At 44.3% G+C, this 24,722-nt stretch overlaps 1 protein-coding gene, 1 long non-coding RNA gene and 1 other non-coding gene across 5 annotated transcripts; all 3 read right to left on the bottom strand.

Annotated features, from left to right (window-relative positions):
* Nucleotides 1-931: 931 nt before the first annotated feature.
* Nucleotides 932-1,007, bottom strand: trnat-ugu (transfer RNA threonine (anticodon UGU)). Its single transcript has one exon. It is a non-coding gene; the product is annotated as a tRNA-Thr (tRNA).
* A 12,104-nt stretch (nt 1,008-13,111) lies between these two features.
* On the bottom strand, nt 13,112-22,426 carry LOC118399697 (differentially expressed in FDCP 6 homolog). 2 transcript variants are annotated; one of them, XM_052473791.1, is made up of 12 exons: nt 22,271-22,426; nt 20,170-20,310; nt 19,824-20,006; nt 19,439-19,666; nt 19,154-19,300; nt 18,855-18,963; nt 18,383-18,570; nt 18,136-18,246; nt 17,749-17,936; nt 16,465-16,663; nt 14,054-14,144; nt 13,112-13,913 (listed from the first exon to the last, which is right to left on the bottom strand). In XM_052473791.1, the coding sequence occupies exons 1-12, from the start codon at nt 22,364-22,366 to the stop codon at nt 13,678-13,680; spliced, it is 1,917 nt and encodes a 638-aa protein (XP_052329751.1). In that variant the 5' UTR covers nt 22,367-22,426; the 3' UTR covers nt 13,112-13,677. The 2 variants fall into 2 exon arrangements, with proteins under 2 accessions (XP_052329751.1, XP_052329752.1); XM_052473792.1 differs by having other exon boundaries at nt 17,749-17,915.
* On the bottom strand, nt 20,357-22,264 carry LOC127910355 (uncharacterized). 2 transcript variants are annotated; one of them, XR_008074504.1, is made up of 3 exons: nt 21,041-22,264; nt 20,555-20,671; nt 20,357-20,474 (listed from the first exon to the last, which is right to left on the bottom strand). It is a non-coding gene; the product is annotated as an uncharacterized LOC127910355 (long non-coding RNA). The 2 variants fall into 2 exon arrangements; XR_008074505.1 differs by lacking the exon at nt 21,041-22,264 and adding an exon at nt 20,713-20,780.
* Nucleotides 22,427-24,722: the final 2,296 nt, after the last annotated feature.

The following is a 24,722-nucleotide window of genomic DNA, read 5'->3' as shown; positions in this document are numbered from 1 at the left end:
CTGGGCTGAAACCTAGGGACTCCTGCACAGTTTCACGAGCAGCAAACAAAACTAGAGGAACTCCCTCATCCCAATCTTTCTCAGATTCCAAACAATATTTACGTAGCATAGACTTCAGTGTCTGATGCCATCTTTCAAGCGCACCCTGAGACTCTGGGTGATAGGTGCTTACCCGAATGTCGTGAAGAATTTTATTAAGGCTTTACTCACTACCGGGGCTGTAATCCTTCGCAGAGGAATGGCCTCGGGGTATCCTGTAGCCATACACATAATCGTTAACAAAAACTGGTTACCTGATTTTGTCTTCGGTAACGGTCCGACACAATCAACCACCACATGCTCGAATGGTTCACCTATGACAGGTATGGGACAAAGAGGAGCGGGAGGAATAACCTGATTTGGTTTTCCTGTTATCTGACATGTGTGGCATGTCCGACAGAACTGAGCCACATCTTGTTTTAAACCCGGCCAAAAGAAATGTTGGAGGATCCGATCATAAGTCTTTGTGATTCCTAAATGACCAGACCACTGGTGATCATGAGCAAGGGATAACACATTTTGTCGAAAGGCTGTAGGAATCACTATTTGATAAACAGCATTCCAATCTCCACACGCGTCAACATGGGATTTCCATTTACGCATGAGGAGGTTACCATCAATGAAGTAAGCCACATTCTTCTTCTTCACATCTTCCAATGATACAACACTAGAAAAACATTTAGCAAGCTTGTGGTCAACCTTTTGGTTAGCAATCAGCTGCTCACGAGTGACTGGTAACTGTATTGCATCAGCAATAAGTTCAACGTTCTTTGATTCTTTCCTAGGCTGTTTGTCAGAGGTGATCAGCTTAATATAATAAATAATATATGCCATTTAGCAGACGCTTTTATCCAAAGCGACTTACAGTCATGTGTGCATACATTCTACGTATGGGTGGTCGCGGGGATCGAACCCACTACCCTGGCGTTACAAGCGCCATGCTCTACCAACTGAGCTACAGGACCACCTTCTCAGAGGTATCACACAATCCATCCTCTTGATCATCCTCTTTGAACAGAACAGTGTTCGACAAATCTATCTCGTCACCCTCTTGTAGTGCCTGGGCACGAGTGACAGCACAAGCGGGGAACACATGTGGATAACTTTGTGCCAGCTCATTCGAGAGAGAGTGGTCACTTTTATCCAATACTTCCAATACGAGTACTACATTTCCTCCGGCAATATCGTTACCCATTATAAAGGTCACATATTTCACTGGCAACATAGGACGTACCCCCACTCGGAATATTCCACTGATGAACTCAGAGTGTACTTTCACAAAGTGCAATGGCACTGGGACAAAACCCATTTCAATACCCTGCACTAACACACTGGAACCACAGTATGTATCGTCAGATAAGGGCAACACATCAGACAATATAAACGACTGCGCCGCACCAGTATCTCTAAGGATTTTAACCGGACGCTGAGACGCTTCGTCATTCGTTAGGGACACAAACCCCTCGAAAATGAATGGTTCCTAACTGCGGTTGGGGACTGAGACTTTCAAACTACAGTTACCCTGAGGCACCTGTTTTGTTGCAGACCTCAAAACCGAATTAGAGCAACACCTGTTGGTGGCTTGGCACGAAGAGGCATCCCTTGTTTGCGTTTTAGCAGGAAATAATCATTAATCATATGTCCCACTTTATGACAATAGAAACAGGAACGCTCATTCTTCTGGCATGCTTGATATACTACTGCTGGTCGACGAGGACTAAAGGTAGGCAACTCTGTGGCTCTACTCTCAGTTTGAGCCTAATTTTTTATTTTATATTTTTTATTTATTTCACCTTTATTTAACCAGGTAGGCTAGTTGAGAACAAGTTCTCATTTGCAACTGCTACCTGGCCAAGATAAAGCATAGCAGTGTGAACATACAACACAGAGTTACACATGGAGTAAACAATTAACAAGTCAATAACACAGTAGGAAAAAAAAGGGGAGTCTATATACAATGTGTGCAAAAGGCATGAGGAGGTAGGCGAATAATTACAATTTTGCAGATTAACACTGGAGTGATAAATGATCAGATGGTCATGTACAGGTAGAGATATATAAAACGAATCATCCAGCGATCATACACTGTTTACCAGGGGGCAGGGCTACCGACGTTAAGGCTAATCTGAAGATGGTGCTGGCTAAAGCTAAAACTGGCGAGTGTAGAGAGTATAGAGATATTGTTATCCACGTCGGCACCAACGATGTTAGGATGAAACAGTCAGAGATCACCAAGCGCAACATAGCTTCTGCGTGCATATCAGCTAGAAAGATGTGTCTGCATCTAGTAATTGTCTCTGGCCCCCTCCCAGTTAGGGGGAGTGATGAGCTCTACAGCAGAGTCTCACAACTCAATCGCTGGTTGAAAACTGTTTTCTGCCCCTCCCAAAAGATAGAATTTGTAGATAATTGGCCCTCTTTCTGGGACTCACCCACAAACAGGACCAAGCCTGGCCTGCTGAGGAGTGACGGACTCCATCCTAGCTGGAGGGGTGCTCTCATCTTATCTACCAACATAGACAGGGCTCTAACTCCTCTAGCTCCACAATGAAATAGGGTGCAGGCCAGCATAGTGGAGTCTGCCACTAGCACAGTCAGTGTAGTCAGCTCAGCTATCACCATTGAGACCGTGTCTGTGCCTCGACCTAGGTTGGGCAAAACTAAACATGGCGGTGTTCGCCTTAGCAATCTCACTAGGATAAAGACCACCTCCATTCCAGTCATTACTGAAAGAGATCATGATACCTCACATCTCAAAATAGGGCTACTTAATGTTAGATCCCTTACTTCAAAGGCAATTATAGTCAATGAACTAATCACTGATCATAATCTTGATGTGATTGGCCTGACTGAAACATGGCTTAAGCCTGATGAATTTACTGTTTTAAATGAGGCCTCACCTCCTGGCTACACTAGTGGCCATATCCCCCGTGCATCCCGCAAAGGCGGAGGTGTTGCTAACATTTACGATAGCAAATTTCAATTTACCAAAAAAAAAATTATGTTTTCGTCTTTTGAGCTTCTAGTCATGAAATCTATGCAGCCTACTCAATCACTTTTTATAGCTACTGTTTACAGGCCTCCTGGGCCATATACAGCGTTTCTCACTGAGTTCCCTGAATTCCTATCGGACCTTGTAGTCATAGCAGATAATATTCTAATCTTTGGTGACTTTAATATTCACATGGAAAAGTCCACAGACCCACTCCAAAAGGCTTTCGGAGCCATCATCGACTCAGTGGGTTTTGTCCAACTTGTCTCTGGACCCACTCACTGTCACAGTCATACGCTGGACCTAGTTTTGTCCCATGGAATAAATGTTGTGGATCTTAATGTTTTTCCTCATAATCCTGGACTATCGGATCACCATTTTATTACGTTTGCAATTGCAACAAATAATCTGCTCAGACCCCAACCAAGGACCATCAAAAGTTGTGCTATAAATTCACAGACAACACAAAGATTCCTTGATGCTCTTCCAGACTCCCTCTGCCTACCCAAGGACGCCAGAGGACAAAAATCAGTTAACCACCTAACTGAGGATCTCAATTTAATCTTGCGCGATACCCTAGATGCAGTTGCACCCCTAAAAACTAAAAACATTTCTCATAAGAAACTAGCTCCCTGGTACACAGAAAATACCCGAGCTCTGAAGCAAGCTTCCAGAAAATTGGAACGGAAATGGCGCCACACCAAACTGGAAGTCTTCCGACTAGCTTGGAAAGACGGTACCGTGCAGTACCAAAGAGCCCTTACTGCTGCTCGATCATCCTATTTTTCTAACTTAATTGAGGAAAATAAGAACAATCCGAAATTCCTTTTTGATACTGTCGCAAAGCTAACTGAAAAGCAGCATTCCCCAAGAGAGGATGACTTTCACTTTAGCAGTGATAAATTCATGAACTTCTTTGAGGAAAAGATTATGATTATTAGAAAGCAAATTACGGACTCCTCTTTAAACCTACGTATTCCTCCAAACCTCAGTTGTCCTGAGTCTGCACAACTCTGCCAGGACCTAGGATCAAGGGAGACGCTCAAGTGTTTTAGTACTATATCTCTTGACACAATGATGAAAATAATCATGGCCTCTAAACCTTCAAGCTGCATACTGGACCCTATTCCAACTAAACTACTGAAAGAGCTGCTTCCTGTGCTTGGCCCTCCTATGTTGAACATAATAAATGGCTCTCTATCCACCGGATGTGTACCAAACTCACTAAAAGTGGCAGTAATAAAGCCTCTCTTGAAAAAGCCAAACCTTGACCCAGAAAATATAAAAACTATTGGCCTATATCGAATCTTCCATTCCTCTCAAAAATTTTAGAGAAGGCTGTTGCGCAGCAACTCACTGCTTTCCTGAAGACAAACAATGTATACGAAATGCTTCAGTCTGGTTTTAGACCCCATCATAGCACTGAGACGGCACTTGTGAAGGTGGTAAATGACATTTTAATGGCATCGGACCGAGGCTCTGCATCTGTCCTCGTGCTCCTAGACCTTAGTGCTGCTTTTGATACCATCGATCACCACATTCTTTTGGAGAGATTGGAAACCCAAATTGGTCTACACGGACATGTTCTGGCCTGGTTTAGATCTTATCTGTAGGAAAGATATCAGTTTGTCTCTGTGAATGGTTTGTCCTCTGACAAATCAACTGTAAATTTTGGTGTTCCTCAAGGTTCCGTTTTAGGACCACTATTGTTTTCACTATACATTTTACCTCTTGGGGATGTTATTCGAAAACATAATGTTAACTTTCACTGCTATGCGGATGACACACAGCTGTACATTTCAATGAAACATGGTGAAGGCCCAAAATTGCCCTCGCTAGAAGCATGTGTTTCAGACATAAGGAAGTGGATGGCTGCAAACTTTCTACTATTAAACTCGGACAAAACAGAGATGCTTGTTCTAGGTCCCAAGAAACAAAGAGATCTTCTGTTGAATCTGACAATTAATCTTAATGGCTGTACAGTCGTCTCAAATAAAACTGTGAAGGACCTCGGCGTTACTCTGGACCCTGATCTCTCTTTTGAAGAACATATCAAGACCATTTCGAGGACAGCTTTTTTCCATCTACGTAATATTGCAAAAATCAGAAACTTTCTGTCCAAAAATGATGCAGAAAAATTAATCCATGCTTTTGTAACTTCTAGTTTAGACTACTGCAATGCTCTACTTTCCGGCTACCCGGATAAAGCACTAAATAAACTTCAGTTAGTGCTAAATACGGCTGCTAGAATCCTGACTAGAACCAAAAAATTTGATCATATTACTCCAGTGCTAGCCTCTCTACACTGGCTTCCTGTCAAAGCAAGGGCTGATTTTAAGGTTTTACTGCTAACCTACAAAGCATTACATGGGCTTGCTCCTACCTATCTCTCTGATTTGGTCCTGCCGTACATACCTACACGTACGCTACGGTCACAAGACGCAGGCCTCCTAATTGTCCCTAGAATTTCTAAGCAAACAGCTGGAGGCAGGGCTTTCTCATATAGAGCTCCAATTTTATGGAACGGTCTGCCTACCCATGTCAGTGAAGCAAACTCGGTCTCAACCTTTAAGTCTTTACTGAAGACTCATCTCTTCAGTGGGTCATATGATTGAGTGTAGTCTGGTCCAGGAGTGGGAAGGTGAACGGAAAGGCTCTGGAGCAACAAACCGCCCTTGCTGTCTCTGCCTGGCCGGTTCCCCTCTTTCCACTGGGATTCTCTGCCTCTAACCCTATTACAGGGGCTGAGTCACTGGCTTACTAGGGCTCTCTCATGCCGTCCCTGCAGGGGGTGCGTCACCTGAGTGGGTTGATTCACTGTTATGGTCATCCTGTCTGGGTTGGCGCCCCCCCCCCCCCCACTTGGGCTGTGCCGTGGCGGAGATCTTTGTGGGCTATACTCAGCCTTGTCTCAGGATGGTAAGTTGGTGGTTGAAGATATCCCTCTAGTGGTGTGGGGGCTGTGCTTTGGCAAAGTGGGTGGGGTTATATCCTTCCTGTTTGGCCCTGTCCGGGGTGTCCTCGGATGGGGCCACAGTGTCTCCTGTCCCCTCCTGTCTCAGCCTCCAGTATTTATGCTGCAGTAGTTTGTGTCGGGGGGCTAGGGTCAGTTTGTTATATCTGGAGTACTTCTCCTGTCCTATTCGGTGTCCTGTGTGAATCTAAGTGTGTGTTCTCTAATTCTCTCCTTCTTTCTTTCTCTCTCTCTGAGGACCTGAGCCCTAGGACCATGCCCCAGGACTACCTGACATGACGACTCCTTGCTGTCCCCAGTCCACCTGGCCATGCTGCTGCTCCAGTTTCAACTGACCTGAGCCCTAGGACCATGCCCCAGGACTACCTGACATGATGACTCCTTGCTGTCCCCAGTCCACCTGGCCATGCTGCTGCTCCAGTTTCAACTAGGACCTGAGCCCTAGGACCGTGCCCCAGGACTACCTGACATGATGACTCCTTGCTGTCCCCGGTCCACCTGACTGTGCTGCTGCTCCAGTTTCAACTGTTCTGCCTTGTTATTATTCGACCATGCTGGTCATTTATGAACATTTGAACATCTTGGCCATGTTCTGTTATAATCTCCACCCGGCACAGCCAGAAGAGGACTGGCCAGCCCACATAGCCTGGTTCCTCTCTAGGTTTCTTCCTAGGTTTTGGCCTTTCTAGGGAGTTTTTCCTAGCCACCGTGCTTCTACACCTGCATTGCTTGCTGTTTGGGGTTTTAGGCTGGGTTTCTGTACAGCACTTTGAGATATCAGCTGATGTACGAAGGGCTATATAAATCAATTTGATTTGATTTGATATTGGTGTGTAAAAGAGCAGAAAAGTAAATAAATAAAAACAGTATGGGGATGAGGTAGGTAAAAATGGGTGGGCTATTTACCGATAGACTATGTACAGCTGCAGCGATCGGTTAGCTGCTCAGATAGCAGATGTTTGAAGTTGGTGAGGGAGATAACAGTCTCCAACTTCAGCGATTTTTGCAATTCGTTCCAGTCACAGGCAGCAGAGAACTAGAACGAAAGGCGGCCAAATGAGGTGTTGGCTTTAGGGATGATCAGTGAGATACACCTGCTGGAGCGCGTGCTACGGATGGGTGTTGCCATCGTGACCAGTGAACTGAGCTAAGGCGGAGCTTTACCTAGCATGGACTTGTAGATGACCTGGAGCCAGTGGGTCTGGCGACGAATATGTAGCGAGGGCCAGCCGACTAGAGCATACAAGTCGCAGTGGTGGGTGGTATAAGGTGCTTTAGTGATAAAACGGATGGCTCTGTGATAAACTGCATCCAATTTGCTGAGTAGAGTGTTGGAAGCAATTTTGTAGATGACATCGCTGAGGATCGGTAGGATAGTCAGTTTTACTAGGGTAAGTTTGGCGGCGTGAGTGAAGGAGGCTTTGTTGCGGAATAGAAAGCCGACTCTTGATTTGATTTTCGATTGGAGTTGTTTGATATGAGTCTGGAAGGAGAGTTTACAGTCTAGCCAGACACCTAGGTACTTATAGATGTCCACATATTCAAGGTCGGAACCATCCAGGGTGGTGATGCCGGTCAGGCGTGCGGGTGCAGGCAGCGAACGGTTGAAAAGCATGCATTTGGTTTTACTAGCGTTTAAGAGCAGTTGGAGGCCACGGAAGGAGTGTTGTATGGCATTGAAGCTCGTTTGGAGGTTAGATAGCACAGTGTCCAAGGACGGGCCCGAAGTATATAGAATGGTGTCGTCTGCGTAGAGGTGGATCAGGGAATCGCCCGCAGTAAGAGCAACATCATTGATATATACAGAGAAAAGAGTCGGCTCGAGGATTGAACCCTGTGGCACCCCCATAGAGACTGCCAGAGGACCGGACAGCATGCCCTCCGATTTGACACACTGAACTCTGTCTGCAAAGTAATTGGTGAACCAGGCAAGGCAGTCATCCGAAAAACCGAGGCTACTGAGTCTGCCGATAAAAATATGGTGATTGACAGAGTCGAAAGCCTTGGCAAGGTCGATGAAGACGGCTGCACAGTACTGTCTTTTATCTATGGCGGTTATGATATCGTTTAGTACCTTGAGCGTGGCTGAGGTGCACCCGTGACCGGCTCGGAAACCAGATTGCACAGCGGAGAAGGTACGGTGGGATTCGAGATGGTCAGTGACCTGTTTGTTGACTTGGCTTTCGAAGACCTTAGATAGGCAGGGCAGGATGGATATAGGTCTGTAACAGTTTGGGTCCAAGGTGTCTCCCCCTTTGAAGAGGGGGATGACTGCGGCAGCTTTCCAATCCTTGGGGATCTCAGACGATATGAAAGAGAGGTTGAACATGCTGGTAATAGGGGTTGCGACAATGGCGGCGGATAGTTTCAGAAATAGAGGGTCCAGATTGTCAAGCCCAGCTGATTTGTACGGGTCCAGGTTTTGCAGCTCTTTCAGAACATCTGCTATCTGGATTTGGGTAAAGGAGAACCTGGAGAGGCTTGGGCGAGTAGCTGCGGGGGAGCGGGGCTGTTGGCTGAGGTTGGAGTAGCCAGGCGGAAGGCATGGCCAGCCGTTGAGAAATGCTTGTTGAAGTTTTCGATAATCATGGATTTATCGGTGGTGACCGTGTTACCTAGCCTCAGTGCAGTGGGCAGCTGGGAGGAGGTGCTCTTGTTCTCCATGGACTTCACAGTGTCCCATAACCTTTTGGAGTTGGAGCTACAGGATGCAAACTTCTGCCTGAAGAAGCTGGCCTTAGCTTTCCTGACTGACTGCGTGTATTGGTTCCTGACTTCCCTGAACAGTTGCATATCGCGGGGACTATTTGATGCTATTGCAGTCCGCCACAGGATGTTTTTGTGCTGGTCGAGGGCAGTCAGGTCTGGAGTGAACCAAGGGCTATATCTGTTCTTAGTTCTGCATTGTTTGAACGGAGCATACTTATCTAAAATGGTGAGGAAGTTACTTTTAAAGAATGACCAGGCATCCTCAACTGACGGGATGAGGTCAATGTCCTTCCAGGATACCCGGGCCAGGTCGATTAGAAAGGCCTGCTCACAGAAGTGTTTTAGGGAGCGTTTGACAGTGATGAGGGGTGGTCGTTTGACTGCGGCTCCGTAGCGGATACAAGCAATGAGGCAGTGATCGCTGAGATCCTGGTTGAAGACAGCGGAGGTGTATTTGGAGGGCCAATTGGTCAGGATGACGTCTATGAGGGTGCCCTTGTTTACAGATTTAGGGTTGTACCTGGTGGGTTCCTTGATGATTTGTGTGAGATTGAGGGCATTTAGCTTAGATTGTAGGACTGCCGGGGTGTTAAGCATATCCCAGTTTAGGTCACCTAACAGAACAAACTCTGGAGCTAGATGGGGGGCGATCAATTCACAAATGGTGTCCAGGGCACAGCTGGGAGCTGAGGGGGGTCGGTAGCAGGCGGCAACAGTGAGAGACTTATTTCTGGAGAGAGTAATTTTCAAAATTAGTAGTTCGAATTGTTTGGGTATGGACCTGGAAAGTATGACATTACTTTGCAGGCTATCTCTGCAGTAGACTGCAACGCCTCCCCCTTTGGCAGTTCTATCTTGACGGAAGATGTTATAGTTGGGTATGGAAATCTCAGAATTTTTGGTGGCCTTCCTGAGCCAGGATTCAGACACGGCAAGGACATCAGGGTTAGCAGAGTGTGCTAAAGCAGTGAGTAAAACAAACTTAGCGAGGAGGCTTCTGATGTTGACATACATGAAACCAAGGCTTTTTCAATCACAGAAGTCAACAAATGAGGGTGCCTGGGGACATGCAGGACCTGGGTTTACCTCCACATCACCCGCGGAACAGAGGAGGAGTAGTACGAGGGTGCGGCTAAAGGCTATCAAAACTGGTCGCCTAGAGCGTTGGGGACAGAGAATAAAAGGAGCAGATTTCTAGGCATGGTAGAATATATTCAGGGCATAATGCGCAGACAGGGTATGGTGGGGTGCGAGTACAGCGGAGGTAAGCCTAGGGACCGGGTGATGATGAGAGAGGTTGTATCTCTGGACATGCTGGTTGTAATGGGTGAGGTCACCGCATGTGTGGGAGGTGGGACAAAGGAGGTATCAGGGGTATGAATAGTGGAATTAGGGGCTCCATTGTAAACTAAAACAATGATAACTAACCTGAGCAACAGTATACAAGGCATATTGACATTTGAGAGAGACATACAGCGAGGCATACAGTAATCACAGGTGTTGAATTGGGAGAGCTAGCTAAAACAGTAGCTAAAATAGTAGGTGAGACAACAACAGCTAATCAGCTACCACAACAACAGCAGGTAAAATGGCGTTGACTAGGCAGGGAGGGTCGGATTAACTACACACAGAGCCTGAGTGCGACAGATAAAACATAAACAAGCAGAATGGAGTACCGTGATTAATGGACAGTCCAGCATGCATCAGCTATGTAGCCAAGTGATCAGTGTCCAGGGGGGAGCGGTGGATGGGGCAGGGAAGCTGGACTGGCGAGTGTTATCCAGGTTAAAAAAACTGTCTGGCTGTTCAGAAGGTAAAAGGTAAAAGCCGCTAGCAGTGGGTAACAATGACTAAATAGCTTGTAGCTAGTTAGCTGGTTAGCTTCTGGAGGTTCTTGAGTGTGTTCTAAAAATTAAAAATAACAGCGATTCCGTATCACATTGGGTGAGGCAGGTTACCGGACGGTATAAACAAATTAAAAATCAAAAAGAGATAGAAAGTAAATATGGGTCCAGTGAGTGTTTGGGACGCGGCGATTCAGACGGTTAGCAGGCCTGTGCTAACAAGCTAACAGTTAGTAGGCCGGGGCTAAACAACGTAGCAGTTAGCGGACCGGGGCTGAACAAGCTAGGAGTTAGCAGGCCGAATTAGCAAGCAAGGAGATAGCAAGGGCTAGAAAGTTAGCCTTTGGGGGACGTCGCAATGGGGTGAGTCTGTTTATTCCTCTTTATGCGGTGACATCGATAGACCGGTTGTGGGTCCGGATATTGTAGCCCAGGAGTATGCTTCGGTGGTAGCACAGGAGCTCTGGCCGGGCTAGCTTCAAAATAAAATACCCTCTTGTGCGTCAACACAAACTCATCTGCCAACACAGACACTTCTGCCAGGGAGGATACTTCCTGTTCGTTTAGGTAAACTACAATGCGTTCGGGTAAGCAATTTTTAAACTCTTCCAACAAGATTAACTCCCGGAGAGAGTTGAAATCAGTTACCTTACTAGCAGAATGCCATTTATCAAACAGATTTCCCTTGTCTCTAGCAAATTCCACATAAGTCTTACTAGAAGACTTTCTATGAGACCTAAATCTCTGTCGGTATGCCTCAGGCACAAGCTCATAGGCACGAAGAACAGTAGCTTTGACCACTTCATTATTCAAACTGTCCTCCAGAGGTAGCGCTGACAAAACCTCTTGGGCTTTACCAGTTAATTTACACTGAAGCAATAGGCACCATATGTCTTCAGGCCATTTCAATGCTACGGCTATAGGCTCAAATACACAAAAATAGGAGTCAACCTCCGACTCTCTGAACAAAGGTACTAAGGCAATCTGCCTACTAATGTCAAACGTGTTTGAGGACACAGCAGGTGAGGACGACTCACTAACAGTGACAGCAGGACCGGAGGCTAGCCTTTCATCTTCACTCACTGTGTGTACTGTTTTTCCACGGTAAGCTCTGCACACTTTTGCAAAGTGATTCCATTTTCCACATTTAGTACATTGTTTGCCTTTCGCTGGGCAATTTCCTTGTTCGCCATTCACAATATCCACATGTTTTGGGGCGTTTTGAGTCTGTGTTGCTCTGTTTTGGAGTTATGTCTCTCTCCGTTCTAAAAACACGCTCTCTGTGCACAGGAGGTGTGCTTTGATGTCTGCCTGACTGTGTGCACTGCTTGTTCACGTGATGCACTCCTGCTGCCGCACTAAATGGTTTTCATCTGAGCCTGTGCTAGCTCATGAGATCTGGCTATGTCGATAGCTTTGTCCAGCGTTACCTCAGACTGACAGGGTTGAAAATATGCTTGGCCTATCATGAGGGTGTCTGTGTGTGTTAGAACTAACAGTAGCGGAAAATGGCTAACCTTGGGTGTAGGCAGTTATCATGAGTTATGGGGGACACATATAGAGCGTAGTGTAGCAAACAGACTGTCTTTTGTTAGAACTCAAACTTAGAACTAACAGGAGCCAGGTGTGTGATAACTGTATCGAGAGTATGAGCGCATAGATATTCTACACAGCTACAACGCCTGACCGCTGAAACGCCTAGGGGCTGGGAACAGTTTGTGCGCCAACAATCAACGATAGGCTGAGTGAGTTTAAACCACGCCCAGTCTCTACTCTGACAGGCCGGCTCGGAAGCAGGAACAACTTCTGTCAGAGTATATTATAATAACTTTGTCAGGAACAAGTCAGTTCTCTGTTTGCCCTGCGAGGTGTGACAGAGAGCCCGTATATACGAAATCCGCATTTACCACCTATTGCTTATAAGTTAGCTAATAAAAAGTACATAGTATACAATCGGTGACTCAGTGTCATACTTGTTCTGATACCAGATTCGAATTGACGCAACCCTTAACAAGACCCAACATTCAAAAGTTTCTCTCTCACTCACGGTGAGCGTATTCCAAATACAATACGGTCCCTGACCATCTCATCCTTGTTTGCATAATCACAGTCTTTCACAAGCAGACACAGCTCTGTCACAAACTGTTCAAAAGACTCGCTAGCTCCCTGTACTTTCTCATGGAATTTGTACCTAGCGAAAATCGTATTGGTCTTCGGCACAACATATGCTTCAAAACGATCGTAGTATGTTTTCAGTACCTTTGATTCAGCCTCGGTAAGTGTCCATGTGTTGTAAATATCTCTCCCTTTTTCACCGATCCAGAGGAGCAAGTAGCTGCACTTTTCCTTTTCTCCTTTATCCTTCAGAGGACCCGTGAACATTAACTCCACATGCTGTTTGTACTTACGCCATGCGTCGGGTAAGTGTGTAGACTCCCAGTCTATTCGAGGTGAAGGAACTCCAGAAGAATCCATCTTGTAAGACCTTTTACTCTGACACCATGTCTTGTTTTGCACGCTTTGTACAAAATAATCAAATGCAGTACTACAGGATATTTCTTAACGTAGCTCTTTATTAGCTAGCTATAACTGGCATGTTCACGTATCGCCAACCAGGATCAAACTGACCATGACCTAACCATTTGGGTGGTCTTAACCAATCATAGCACAGTATGATATGGCGGTAAAATGCATCCAATTACAATTCAGTATGTTTACACATGAATATTACAAATCATTATACATAATTTATTTCCATTTCAAACTCTTCATCCCACATGTCAAAAACAATCATCAGCCAAGTTGTCCAGTGCTGTTTTTGTTAATGAGCTTTGGTTTTCAATTACAATTAAAAAGAGTTTACAGAATAAAAACATTTATAGTTCAAATTTGAAGACTTTCCTGCCATGAAAGCACCAAGAATATTAGCATTATTTTGCTAATATTATTACCGTCATAGTAATTGACCAAGTAAGGACGGGGAGAGAGAGAAAAGAAAGGTGAAAATACTCACATAAAAATACATCCTCTTAAGTAAACAAAAGGTGATATCAAATTATCTGATAGTACAATCCCAGTAGTATGTATTTACATTAACATTAGCTTAGGGGTGTTGGGCCTCAGGCACAGTCCATGTCCCCATTGGAGGCTTGAGACAGACGCCTCTCCTCTCTCCCTATGATGCTCACACTCTCCTCAAACTTCTTCTCCTCTATGTTCTCCTGCTCATTCTCTCTCTCCCTCTCCTTCTCCCTCTCTCCCTCACTCCTCTGATGGTACAGGCGTAGGCTTGAGTCTCGTAAGGAGGGCCCACGCACAACCGGATCCACTGAGCCTCCAAGTGAGATTCTTCTCTCTGCGATAGAGAGATGGAAGGGAGGAGAGAATCAGAGCGAAAGCAAGAAAGAGAATGCAGGAAGGACAATGAGTTTGACAGAGGCACCCGTTCACACTTAGCTTTACACACCATAATACTTCCCTCACAACTCAGCTCACCTCCCGGTCCAATAGGATGCATCAGTCTGTTCATCTGGACATTCCAGTGTTTGACACTAGTGCTGGCCTGCCGCAGCTTCCTCTGAGCAGTCTGAGGGAGACCATGGAGAGGAAGGGGATGAGAGGTTGTGAGAAAAAGAATGTGAAAGGGTGAAGGGGAAGAAAATGAGAGATGAAGTGAAAGCGGAGACAGTGGGGGAGTCAATTAATAAATTATTGTGTTTTATGCTGAATCCAGAGTCCACTGTGCTTCATTTTGAGATGTTTATCGGACAAGAAGGACAAAACATAGCGTGCACACTGACACACATACAGGAACTACTAAATAGTCATCATAGTGGGAGAAAGTACTGCATAACATCGAACTACACTACCGGTCAAAAGTTTTAGAACACCTACTCATTCAAGGGTTTTTCTTTATTTTTACTATTTACTACATTGTAGAACTATGAAATAACACATATGGTATCTTGTAGTAACCAAAAAAGTGTTAAACAATTTATTTATTTTTTATAGTTTAGATTCTTCAAATAGCCACCCTTTGCCTTGAAGACAGCTTTGCACACTCTTGGCATTCTCTCAACCAGCTTCACCTGGAATGCTTTTCCAACAGTCTTGAAGGAGTTCCCATATATGCTGAGAACTTGTTGGCTGCTTTTCCTTCACTCTGCGGTCCGACTCATCCCAAACCATCTCAATTTGGTTGAGGTCGGGGGATTGTGGAGGCCAGGTCATCTAAATGCAGCACTCCATCACTCTACTTCTTGGTCAAATAGCTCTTACACAGCCTGGAGGTGTGTTGGGTCATTGTCCTGTTAAAAAATAAATGATAGTCCCAATAAGCGCAAACCAGATGAGATGGTGTATCGCTGCAGAATGCTATGGTAGCCATGTTGGTTAAATGTCCCTTGAATTCAAAATAAATCACAGACAGTGTCAACAGCAAAGCACCCCCACACCATAACACCTCCTCCTCCATGCTTTACGGTGGGAAATACACATGAGGAGATCATCCGTTCACCAACACCGCGTCTCACAAAAACACAGCGGTTGGAACCAAAAATCTCCAATTTGGACTCAAAATCAAAGGACAGATTTCCACTGGTCTAATGTCATTGCTCGTGTTTCTTGGCCCAAGCAAGTCTCTTCTTCCTTTAGTAGTGGTTTCTTTGCAGCAATTCACCACGAAGGCCTGATTCACACAGTCTCCTCTGAACAGTTGATGTCGTAGCATTTATTTGGGCTGCAATTTCTGAGACTGGTAACGCTAATAAACTGCAGCAGTGGTAACTCTGGGTCTTCCATTCTTGTGGCGGTCCTCATGAGAGCCAGTTTCATCATAGCACTTGATGGTTTTTGCAACTGCACTTGAAGAAACTTTAAAAGTTCTTGAAATGTTCCATATTCATGTCTTAAAGTAATGATGTACTGTTGTTTCTCTTTGCTTATTTGAGCTGTTCTGGCCATAATATGGACTTGGTATTTTACCAAATAGGGCTATCTTCTGTATAACCCCCCAAATTGTCACAACACAACTGATTGGCTCAAACGCATAAAGGAGGGAAGAAATTCAACAATTTAACTTTTAACAAGGCACACCTGTTAATTGAAATGCATACCAGGTGACTACCTCATGAAGCTGGTTGAGAGAATGCCAAGAGTGCACAAAGCTGTCATCAAGGCAAAGGGTGGCTATTTGAAGAATATAAATATGTATTCAAATTGAAATGTATTGAAATGTATTCTCAAATATAAAATATATTTTGATTTGACAAACACTTTTTTGGTTACTACATTATTCAATATGCTATTTCATAGTTTTGATGTCTTCAGTGTTTTTCTACAATGTAGAAAAAAGTAAAAATAAATAAAAACCCTTGAATGAGTAGGTGTTCTGAATCTTTGACCGGTAGTCTAAGATCCTGAACATTATCTTGCCGTCCCGTTATCTTGCCGTCCACATTATGCTCATTCACATGCATTCCCGATCACACAGAAACGGGGCAGCAAAGGTAGTTAACCGGACTATAATTTCTTGATAAGTAGTTTCAAGTTTTATTAGTTGTATGTACCGGATACATATGGTATACCTTGTCTAACGAACTGCTTACTTGCAGGTTCCTTGCTTACTTGCAACAACAATAAGAAATAGTGAAAAATAATAATATGAAAATAAAGTAAAAGGCAGTAGAATAGAATAAAGATGTTAGCATAATTAAAATACAGAAAGGCACAATTTATAGTATAATATATCCATATGTATTGGGGAAGGGGGGGATGGGGGCAAGTGTGTAAATTGAGTAGTATAGTAGAGTAGCTGTCGAGTAGCAGCTATACATTTATGCAAAGTAGTTCCCAGATTTGTATTTAGCAGAAGATCTAGGGTCCGATACGGATTATTTTGCACTCACTGCAATGTCATGGTCCATTCTGTGCCGGTTGGCCCGAACCTTCTCCAGCTGGTGTTGGGCCTCTTCTAAAGCCTGGGACTTGGTTACCATCTCCTGCCTGAGCTCCTGCTTCTCTCTCTGGGTCTTCAGGATGTACTGCTCCTGTTCCTCTTGGAGGGCCAGCAGGACCTTCATCTTCTCCTCCTCCTCCACCAGCAGACTGGTGGTGAAGAGAGAGAAGGAGAGAACCCTTATGCAGGGTTCTAATCACACTGCACTTCAAGCCTTGTTGGAGCTCTAAAATTAGTTGGTTGGACCAATGTTAATAATGTTACAGTTACAGATTAGGGATGCCCACTTATTGTGTACTGTATTCTAAAACTTCTGTTGGTGTCCTGATTTCCTTATTGTATGTGTTGTTGACATTATGAAGGGACCAATCAGAGAGCAAGGTTATGAAGATGTCATTTTGAAGGACCAATCAGAGAGAAGTGTTATGATGATGTCATTATGATAAACTAATCAGAGAGAAGAGTTATGACCATGTCATTATGAAGGGACCAATAAGACAACACGCTTATGGGGATGAATCAGAGAACACGGTTATGACAATGTCATTATCAAGGTACCAGTCAAAGAGCACAATTATGACAATGTCATAACGAAGGGACCAACCAGAGAGGAGGGTTATGGAAAAACTAAAGCTGAGCTCTCCTAGGGGTCAAAAAAAAGAAAAAAACACCTTAAGATGTTCAGTTCCTGAGAAAGCAGACAAACCACAAGTAATGAGCAGAGATAACAGGAAATCGTTGGTGTTTCTCTGAGAGCAAACACGTCTACCGACAAACACAGCTGTGTGTGTGTATGACTGAGGGTTCCTTGCATTTGAGATAAACTGAGGTACAACTTCAGATTAATACCAGTGTTCATTTTGGTTTGGCTCGTTTTTGATTTGGGTTAACTTATCTTTAAAAAGACAAAATTGTGGTTTGCAGATTTCACTAAATGAAGCACACACTGTAGCTAGCAGGTCAAGGCCATCAATTCCAATGTGAAACGTCCCCCTACCTTCATTTTTTGTGTGACTTTGCGGTAACAGACTGAAATGACAGGAAACTGTGAGCACAGAGTGAGCACTAAGAAGTGTAAGACATTTACAGAAGACATGTAAGTGTCAGGGGGTGTAAGATAGTATATAGTCCTTTTCCATGACGTTTGCTACCTGTGTGTACTTGTGTGTGCGTGTGTGTTTGTGCGTGCGTGTGTGTATACTGTACATACAGTATACGTGTGTGTGTGTGTTACCTGGCCTGTGCGAGGCGGTAGGCCTCCTCATTCTGTCTAGCTCTAATCTCCTGGTGCAGGGCCTCCTCCAGGCGAAGCTGCATCTCCTCCAGCTCCCTGATCCTCTTCCTCTGGCGGTCCGTCTCCGCATCCTTCAGGGCCATCTCCGCCTGCATGTTGTCCCGCTCCTGGCCCACGACAAACACACGCTTAAACCAGGACAAAGCCACAGTTAAATCCTTAAAGATCTTTGAGTTAGACATGTATGTTGGGTCCTTCTTCTCATTGTCTCACACCTTCCTTCTCCTCTACTTATCCTTCTCACCTTCTCTTCTCCTTCCTCCTCTTACCTCTAACTTCTTTCCTTATCCAGCTAATCTCCTCCTCCTCATCTCCTTAGCTTCTCACCTCTTCAGCCTGCTGTAGCTGGTCCTGCAGGGTTCTCTGCAGCTCCTCATGTTTCTGTCTCCTCTTCTGTTCCTCCTGCAGCAGTGCTGCCTGAGAGTGCCTCTGCGCCTCCTGCACACCGATGATACCAACAAATATAACAGAGGTTATTGTGATGCTTTTGTCACATAGCTATCCAAAGTTCTGTTTTCTTCATAGTGATCTTTCTCTCTCCCGGTCTCGATCTCTCTCTCACCCCCACCCCTACCTGTAGGAGCTCCAGCTCGGCCAGCTTGCTCTCCTTCTCCCCCTGGAGGAGGCACAGACGTTGTAGCTCCTCCTCCTTGGTGGTGCGCCTCCTCTCCCTCTCCTCCCTTAGCTCTCTGCGTCGCAGCTTCAGGTCCTTATGCAGGGAGTTCTTCCCCTCTACACACAGACGGATCGCTGTCTGGATCGCTGCAGGAACAAAGTTCAGCTTGGGCTAGTATTTTTAGACTGGGCTAGTAGAATATGTGCCAAAAGAGCTTTATGATTTATGTCTGTAAATGTCATTTATTATTATTATTATTAATAAACTACCCTAGTTTAATCAAATATCGCATGGCATAGATTTTACAACCGTTGGCTATTAGAATATTACCCTGGCTACTAGATATTGCCCAAAATCTACCCCTAAATGTTCTTGTGGCTTTAAAAATACAGTGTGTGTGTAGTGTACAGTAGAGAGTATAATCTCTGACCTGTGGTCCACTCCTGTCTCTGCTTGGTGTCGGGGGCGCTCATCTCGTAGGTCTTAGTTAGCGTCTTCACACAGAACATACACCTCTTCCCCTCCTTCTCTGGTAGCACCTGTCAGTGCAACCACAACACTGCAGAAAATAACCATCATAACAACAACAACTTGCACACTCCAACGTTCTTATTGTTATAAAGAATGGGGTCATATTCATTCTATACATGCTACCATGAAGCCTTGCTCTCTGAACAAATGTCTCAGCTCAGCTGTGCCTTCTATTCTACATAATCCAGCGTTGTGTACCTCCACACAACAGTTGTGGTCCAGCTCGATACAGCCTTTACACTCCTTGCGGTCCTCACTGACGTAGTAATGCAGAGTACTGGGCCGGAGAGAGAACCAGCGCTCGTTCCAGTTCCTCCGCAAGTGACCCTTCTTCCACAGATACCCCTGAGGACGGTTACATACACCCACACAAAGTTACACATGCCTACTTATATAAATACTGTTATACTTTATACGTTTATTACATGCATATTACATGCACACCAACACAAACATTTCTAATAATCTTTATGTTAAAAGCACCTCTTTTATGATATTGCCCACTATCTCCTGGTAGACCTTGTCTATCGCCATGGTGACAGAGTCATTCTCCACGCCTCTGGTCAGCCTCCCGGTGTTGACAAAGTCCAGGAAGGCCCACACTGTGATGCCGCTCAGCTGCACAGGCTCCTGGGATATGAAATCCTCCATGTCCACACAGCTAAGCTCCACACTCATGGCTAAGCAGATCTTCTTCAGGAGGTATTCCACCTGAGAGGGGCCACATGGAATGAATGGGACACATAATGGGACAAATCTGAACTTGAGACAGAATCTCCCATTGACATTATTGCAAGAAAGGTTGATGAACGTAAGGAAGAAAAGAGGAAAATGATTTTGGATTATACGTCCAGGGCTAAGAACTTACCTCCTCTGGGGCCAGGACAAGTGGATACTTGTCTTCAGACAGGAAGTTGAAGATGCACCAGAGATAGAAGGCGTCTTTATCAAGCAGAACACCCATGCCATCTTTAGGCCGGTAGTTCTTTTTGGCACAGAGAGTCCAGCAGAACACATCCACATTCTCCTTATCAAATGTGCCCTCAACCACCTGGGGTCAGAAAGAGAGGATGTCAAGTGTGTGTGTGTGTGTGTGTGTGTGTGTGTGTGTGTGTGTGTGTGTGTGTGTGTGTGTGTGTGTGTGTGTGTGTGTGTGTGTGTGTGTGTGTGTGTGTGTGTGTGTGTGTGTGTGTGTGTGTGTGTGTGTACAGTACCTTGTCCAGTATAAATTTGTTGAGGTAGGGCATGTACCCCTGGTTGGACACCGGCCCATCATCATCATCTCTGAAGTGGACCTCTAGAGCCACAGGGTCGTGGGGGATGTTCAGCGCAGTGTACAGGTTATGAGACAACACCTACAACTCATCAACACAGAGTACAGGTTATGAGACAACACCTACAACTCATCAACACAGAGTACAGGTTATGAGACAACACCTACCTCATCAACACAGAGTACAGGTTATGAGACAACACCTACCTCATCAACACAGAGTTTAGGTTATGAGACAACACCTACCTCATCAACACAGAGTTTAGGTTATGAGACAACACCTACAACTCATCAACACAGAGTACAGGTTATGAGACAACACCTACCTCATCAACACAGAGTATAGGTTATGAGACAACACCTACAACTCATCAACACAGAGTACAGGTTATGAGACAAAACCTACAACTCATCAACACAGAGTACAGGTTATGAGACAACACCTACAACTCATCAACACAGAGTATAGGTTATGAGACAACACCTACAACTCATCAACACAGAGTACAGGTTATGAGACAAAACCTACAACTCATCAACACAGAGTACAGGTTATGAGACAACACCTACAACTCATCAACACAGAGTACAGGTTATGAGACAAAACCTACAACTCATCAACACAGAGTACAGGTTATGAGACAACACCTACAACTCATCAACACAGAGTACAGGTTATGAGACAACACCTACAACTCATCAACACAGAGTACAGGTTATGAGACAAAACCTACAACTCATCAACACAGAGTACAGGTTATGAGACAACACCTACAACTCATCAACACAGAGTATAGGTTATGAGACAAAACCTACAACTCATCAACACAGAGTACAGGTTATGAGACAAAACCTACAACTCATCAACACAGAGTACAGGTTATGAGACAAAACCTACATCTCATCAACACAGAGTACAGGTTATGAGATTAAACATAAATCTCATCAATACAGGATACAGGTTATGAGATTAAACATAAATCTCATCAATACAGGATACAGGTTATGAGATTAAACATAAATCTCATCAATACAGGATACAGGTTAAAAGACAAAACCTACAAGACATGGAGAGACAGACAGACAGAAATAAATGTATTTTTTTATTTAATAAAATCTCAAAAATGTTATGCCAGCAGAAATGTCAATTTCAACTTCCATAATTCCAGTTTTGGAGCCTGTAGTCTTAGAGCAAGGAGATGGAGGTGGCAAGACACAGGGACTATTTGACAATGTCGTTATAGCAACGGCTGGGACACAGAGCACAAGCCCCTCGGTGTGACTGGGATTAGAAACGTCACAATGCCTGATCCCACACACAAAGCAACACAAAATCACTGACCCATAACACATGACAATACAGCACACACGTATTCACCCAAACACCAGTGCAATAACACCCCACCAGCCCCCCAGAATCATGAGGGGGCTCATAGAGGGTCTGCCTCTGAACATAGAGATAGGCCTATCGCCATAGCAGATTATTGATGATTGTTTCTCCATAGTCTGGCCCATACATAATCCCAGAAATGAACCCAGTTACAGTCATGTGTTTGTTATTCTAGACTTGAGGAGGGCGGCCAAGCGTCAAAACTAGGGCTGTATAATGATGAAATTAATTATGAATGTGATCAAATTCCAATAGAAGGGGTTTGATCAAGCAATAACATTATCTAAGACACCAATCAGTATACAGTGCTGTGTAACTCATGCTAAAGGACATATCACACCCACGCATTGAGCTAACAGGAAAGAGATCAGATCTTGAAAATAAAGTGTCTCATCTAATGGGGTTGACCTGACGAGATCAATAAATAAACAAATAAAACAAGTTCTGATGCCAATTACAGAAAATATAATTTTCCTAAAAACAAGGAAAATATGCTGAAAAGATTAACAAAAACAGTTGTGTAAAAACATCAATAGCACACAAAAACCACTTCAAACACATTTGAAGGACAGAAAGACACTGAAGAAAATCAATCCCATCCTCCCTGCTCTTTGACCCCTACTGCCCCCCGACTTGAACCCTGACCTCTCACCTTTAGCTGGGACTTGGACACCTTCCCACTCTTCTCCACGTCCAGAGAGGTGAAAGCATACCAGATGGACTTCAGCAGTTCAGCTCGCAACTCCATAACTGCTTCTGCTCAGCTCTGCTTACTTTACTGCATCACTGTGTATGTATGGCACACAGACCTGTGTGTGTCTCAGTAAACCCCCACATCCGGCTCTCTGATAAATGGTTGCCCTGAAGCTCACTGGCGCCACCTCCAGTGCAGTATCTGTAGCAAACAGGAAGACTGTAAAGAGTCACCAAGGGCAACAGTGTGGGGTATATTTGTAACTGGCCACCAGAGGACAGCATCTGACTGTACTCCACACTGAGGAACTCAACTGCAGTGAGTATGCATTGTTGGCCATTACACTACTCTCACAAGTTAAATATGCAACTGTCCCAATACAATTAATTCTGGTTCGAGTCACAGTTTAAAACAGTTTGTTTGCATATCTAGCGCTTTTGGGCCTGATTTTGAATCAACTCCAGCAAGCAGAATTTTGTATTTAATGTTTTTATTTCACCTTTATTTAACCAGGTAGGCCAGTTGAGAACAAGTTCTCATTTACAACTGCGACCTGGCAGAATAGCACAATGCAGAGAGATCAACCATCTCCTTTATTGTTTTTGTTTATGTCAACAGTTGGCTTTATTATCTCGAGTTGGTTTCCTGCTGATCTGATTGTTCTCTTGTTGTTGGAAAACCACTACAGGGTCCGATTTTTGTTTGTCACTTATTAACCTCCCCGACTTCACGCGCCGACTTTCGTCTACAGCCGGCTTCGTTAGCCTACCGGCTCGAACACACACACTGCAACACCACAGGATAATTGCAGCTCCCGAATGCAGCTCGAAGTGCTGCATGAGTTTTGGGATTTCGAGTGGTCACACCCATATTGATCAGACCACACCTCGCTGCTCCCACCAAACAGAAGCAAGTGTAGCTCCAAGGCTGTTTAAGAACAGTACGTACCGCTTCGGGGTAACGTGTTGTTCAGTACAAACTGTCACGAAACCTCGCAAACGTTGAACCAAACTGAACGCATCTGTCTGGCACCCTTTGAATATCGGAAGGCTCATAGACTTGGCAGAGGCTGCGTTAAATTTGTCTAATTAAGTGATAATGCCCGAGAAGCCAGTGTTTGGAGGATATTTTGACACGGGTGTTGTTAGGCCCGAGACGAAGTCAATATATCCTCCAAACACCGACTTCGAGGGCATTATCAATTTCATACAAGGGGTTACCAACATACTCAAATAATGATTGACATATTTTCATTAAAAAACGAAATAATTTTAATTTATTCATACTATTTCATCCTTTCACAAGATATAGTCCTGAAACAAATGTAGGGTCGCTACCAGAGACACGACCCAGTCATTGTTCTAAACATTCCATTACCATACTGGCTGGCAACGTTCTTTTCCCTTGCTTGCTAGCTAGCCAACTATGGCTAACTTAGTACCGTCAAACAGTGCAGCCAGAATAACAGCAAGTAGATCCATTTGCGTTTGTTTAATCTGTTTTCTAGTGACATTTATTTGCATACATCAATAACAATGAGTTAATGATGAGCGATATTGCCTGGTTTAGAAAATGTGCCCTCTCGTCAGGACACTGTTGTTCAGAGGAGCTAGCCAACAACACAGCTCACACAATCACTTCAAACTGAAGCTGGAAATACTGCAAACTAGCTAAACTTCGTTTGACCTTTTATCAATTGACATTTCTTTGTATATATCCATATCCAAATTATGCCAGCTAATTCATGATTTCGACTGGCAGAGAAACGTTGCCTTACATGTCTGTCTCATCCCGACTCATTCATTACTAAAGGACAGTTGGAGTTCGAGGTATATACAAATCTATGCTGTTGAAAACATTTTAGTCTAAAAGAAATGTTACATAATGTCTAGATTCTTTTTATAGTGGAGATCAAGTTTATCAATTGCCTGGCTGGGCTGATGAGACAGTGGATTGCACAGTCAGGTGGAACAGAGAAACAGGCATTTTAAGGTCATAGATTTAGCCGGTGGTAATTTGTGGAATAGTCACCGGCTGGAATGCAGTTTTAACCAATCAGTATTCAGGATTAGAACCACCTTTTGTATAATACCAAAGAGAAATACACTGGTTTCACAACCCGCTATGACAAATAACCTCCCCCACCAGAACCACATTGCATAAAATGTGGTTCTGGGTTGCCCAGATTATTATTCACTCAGACTATTGAGAAATACTTGAAGAGATTAGGAGATGGACATTTTAATGGCCAATAAATGGAGAAAGATTAAAATAACACCCAATTGACTTCCATTAAGTGCACACACTGTCCCAGAATCGCCCAGTATGCACCGTGCGGCCCATTGACAATTTTGTTTTTATTCCACCTTTATTTAACCAGGTAGGCAAGTTGAGAACAAGTTCTCATTTA

This window comes from Oncorhynchus keta, chromosome 21 (genome assembly GCF_023373465.1).
Source record: "Oncorhynchus keta strain PuntledgeMale-10-30-2019 chromosome 21, Oket_V2, whole genome shotgun sequence".
In the NCBI taxonomy this organism is placed as follows: domain Eukaryota; kingdom Metazoa; phylum Chordata; class Actinopteri; order Salmoniformes; family Salmonidae; genus Oncorhynchus; species Oncorhynchus keta.
The sequence above is the reverse complement of the archived record's forward strand: the minus strand, read 5'-3'. Positions and strand labels throughout refer to the sequence as shown.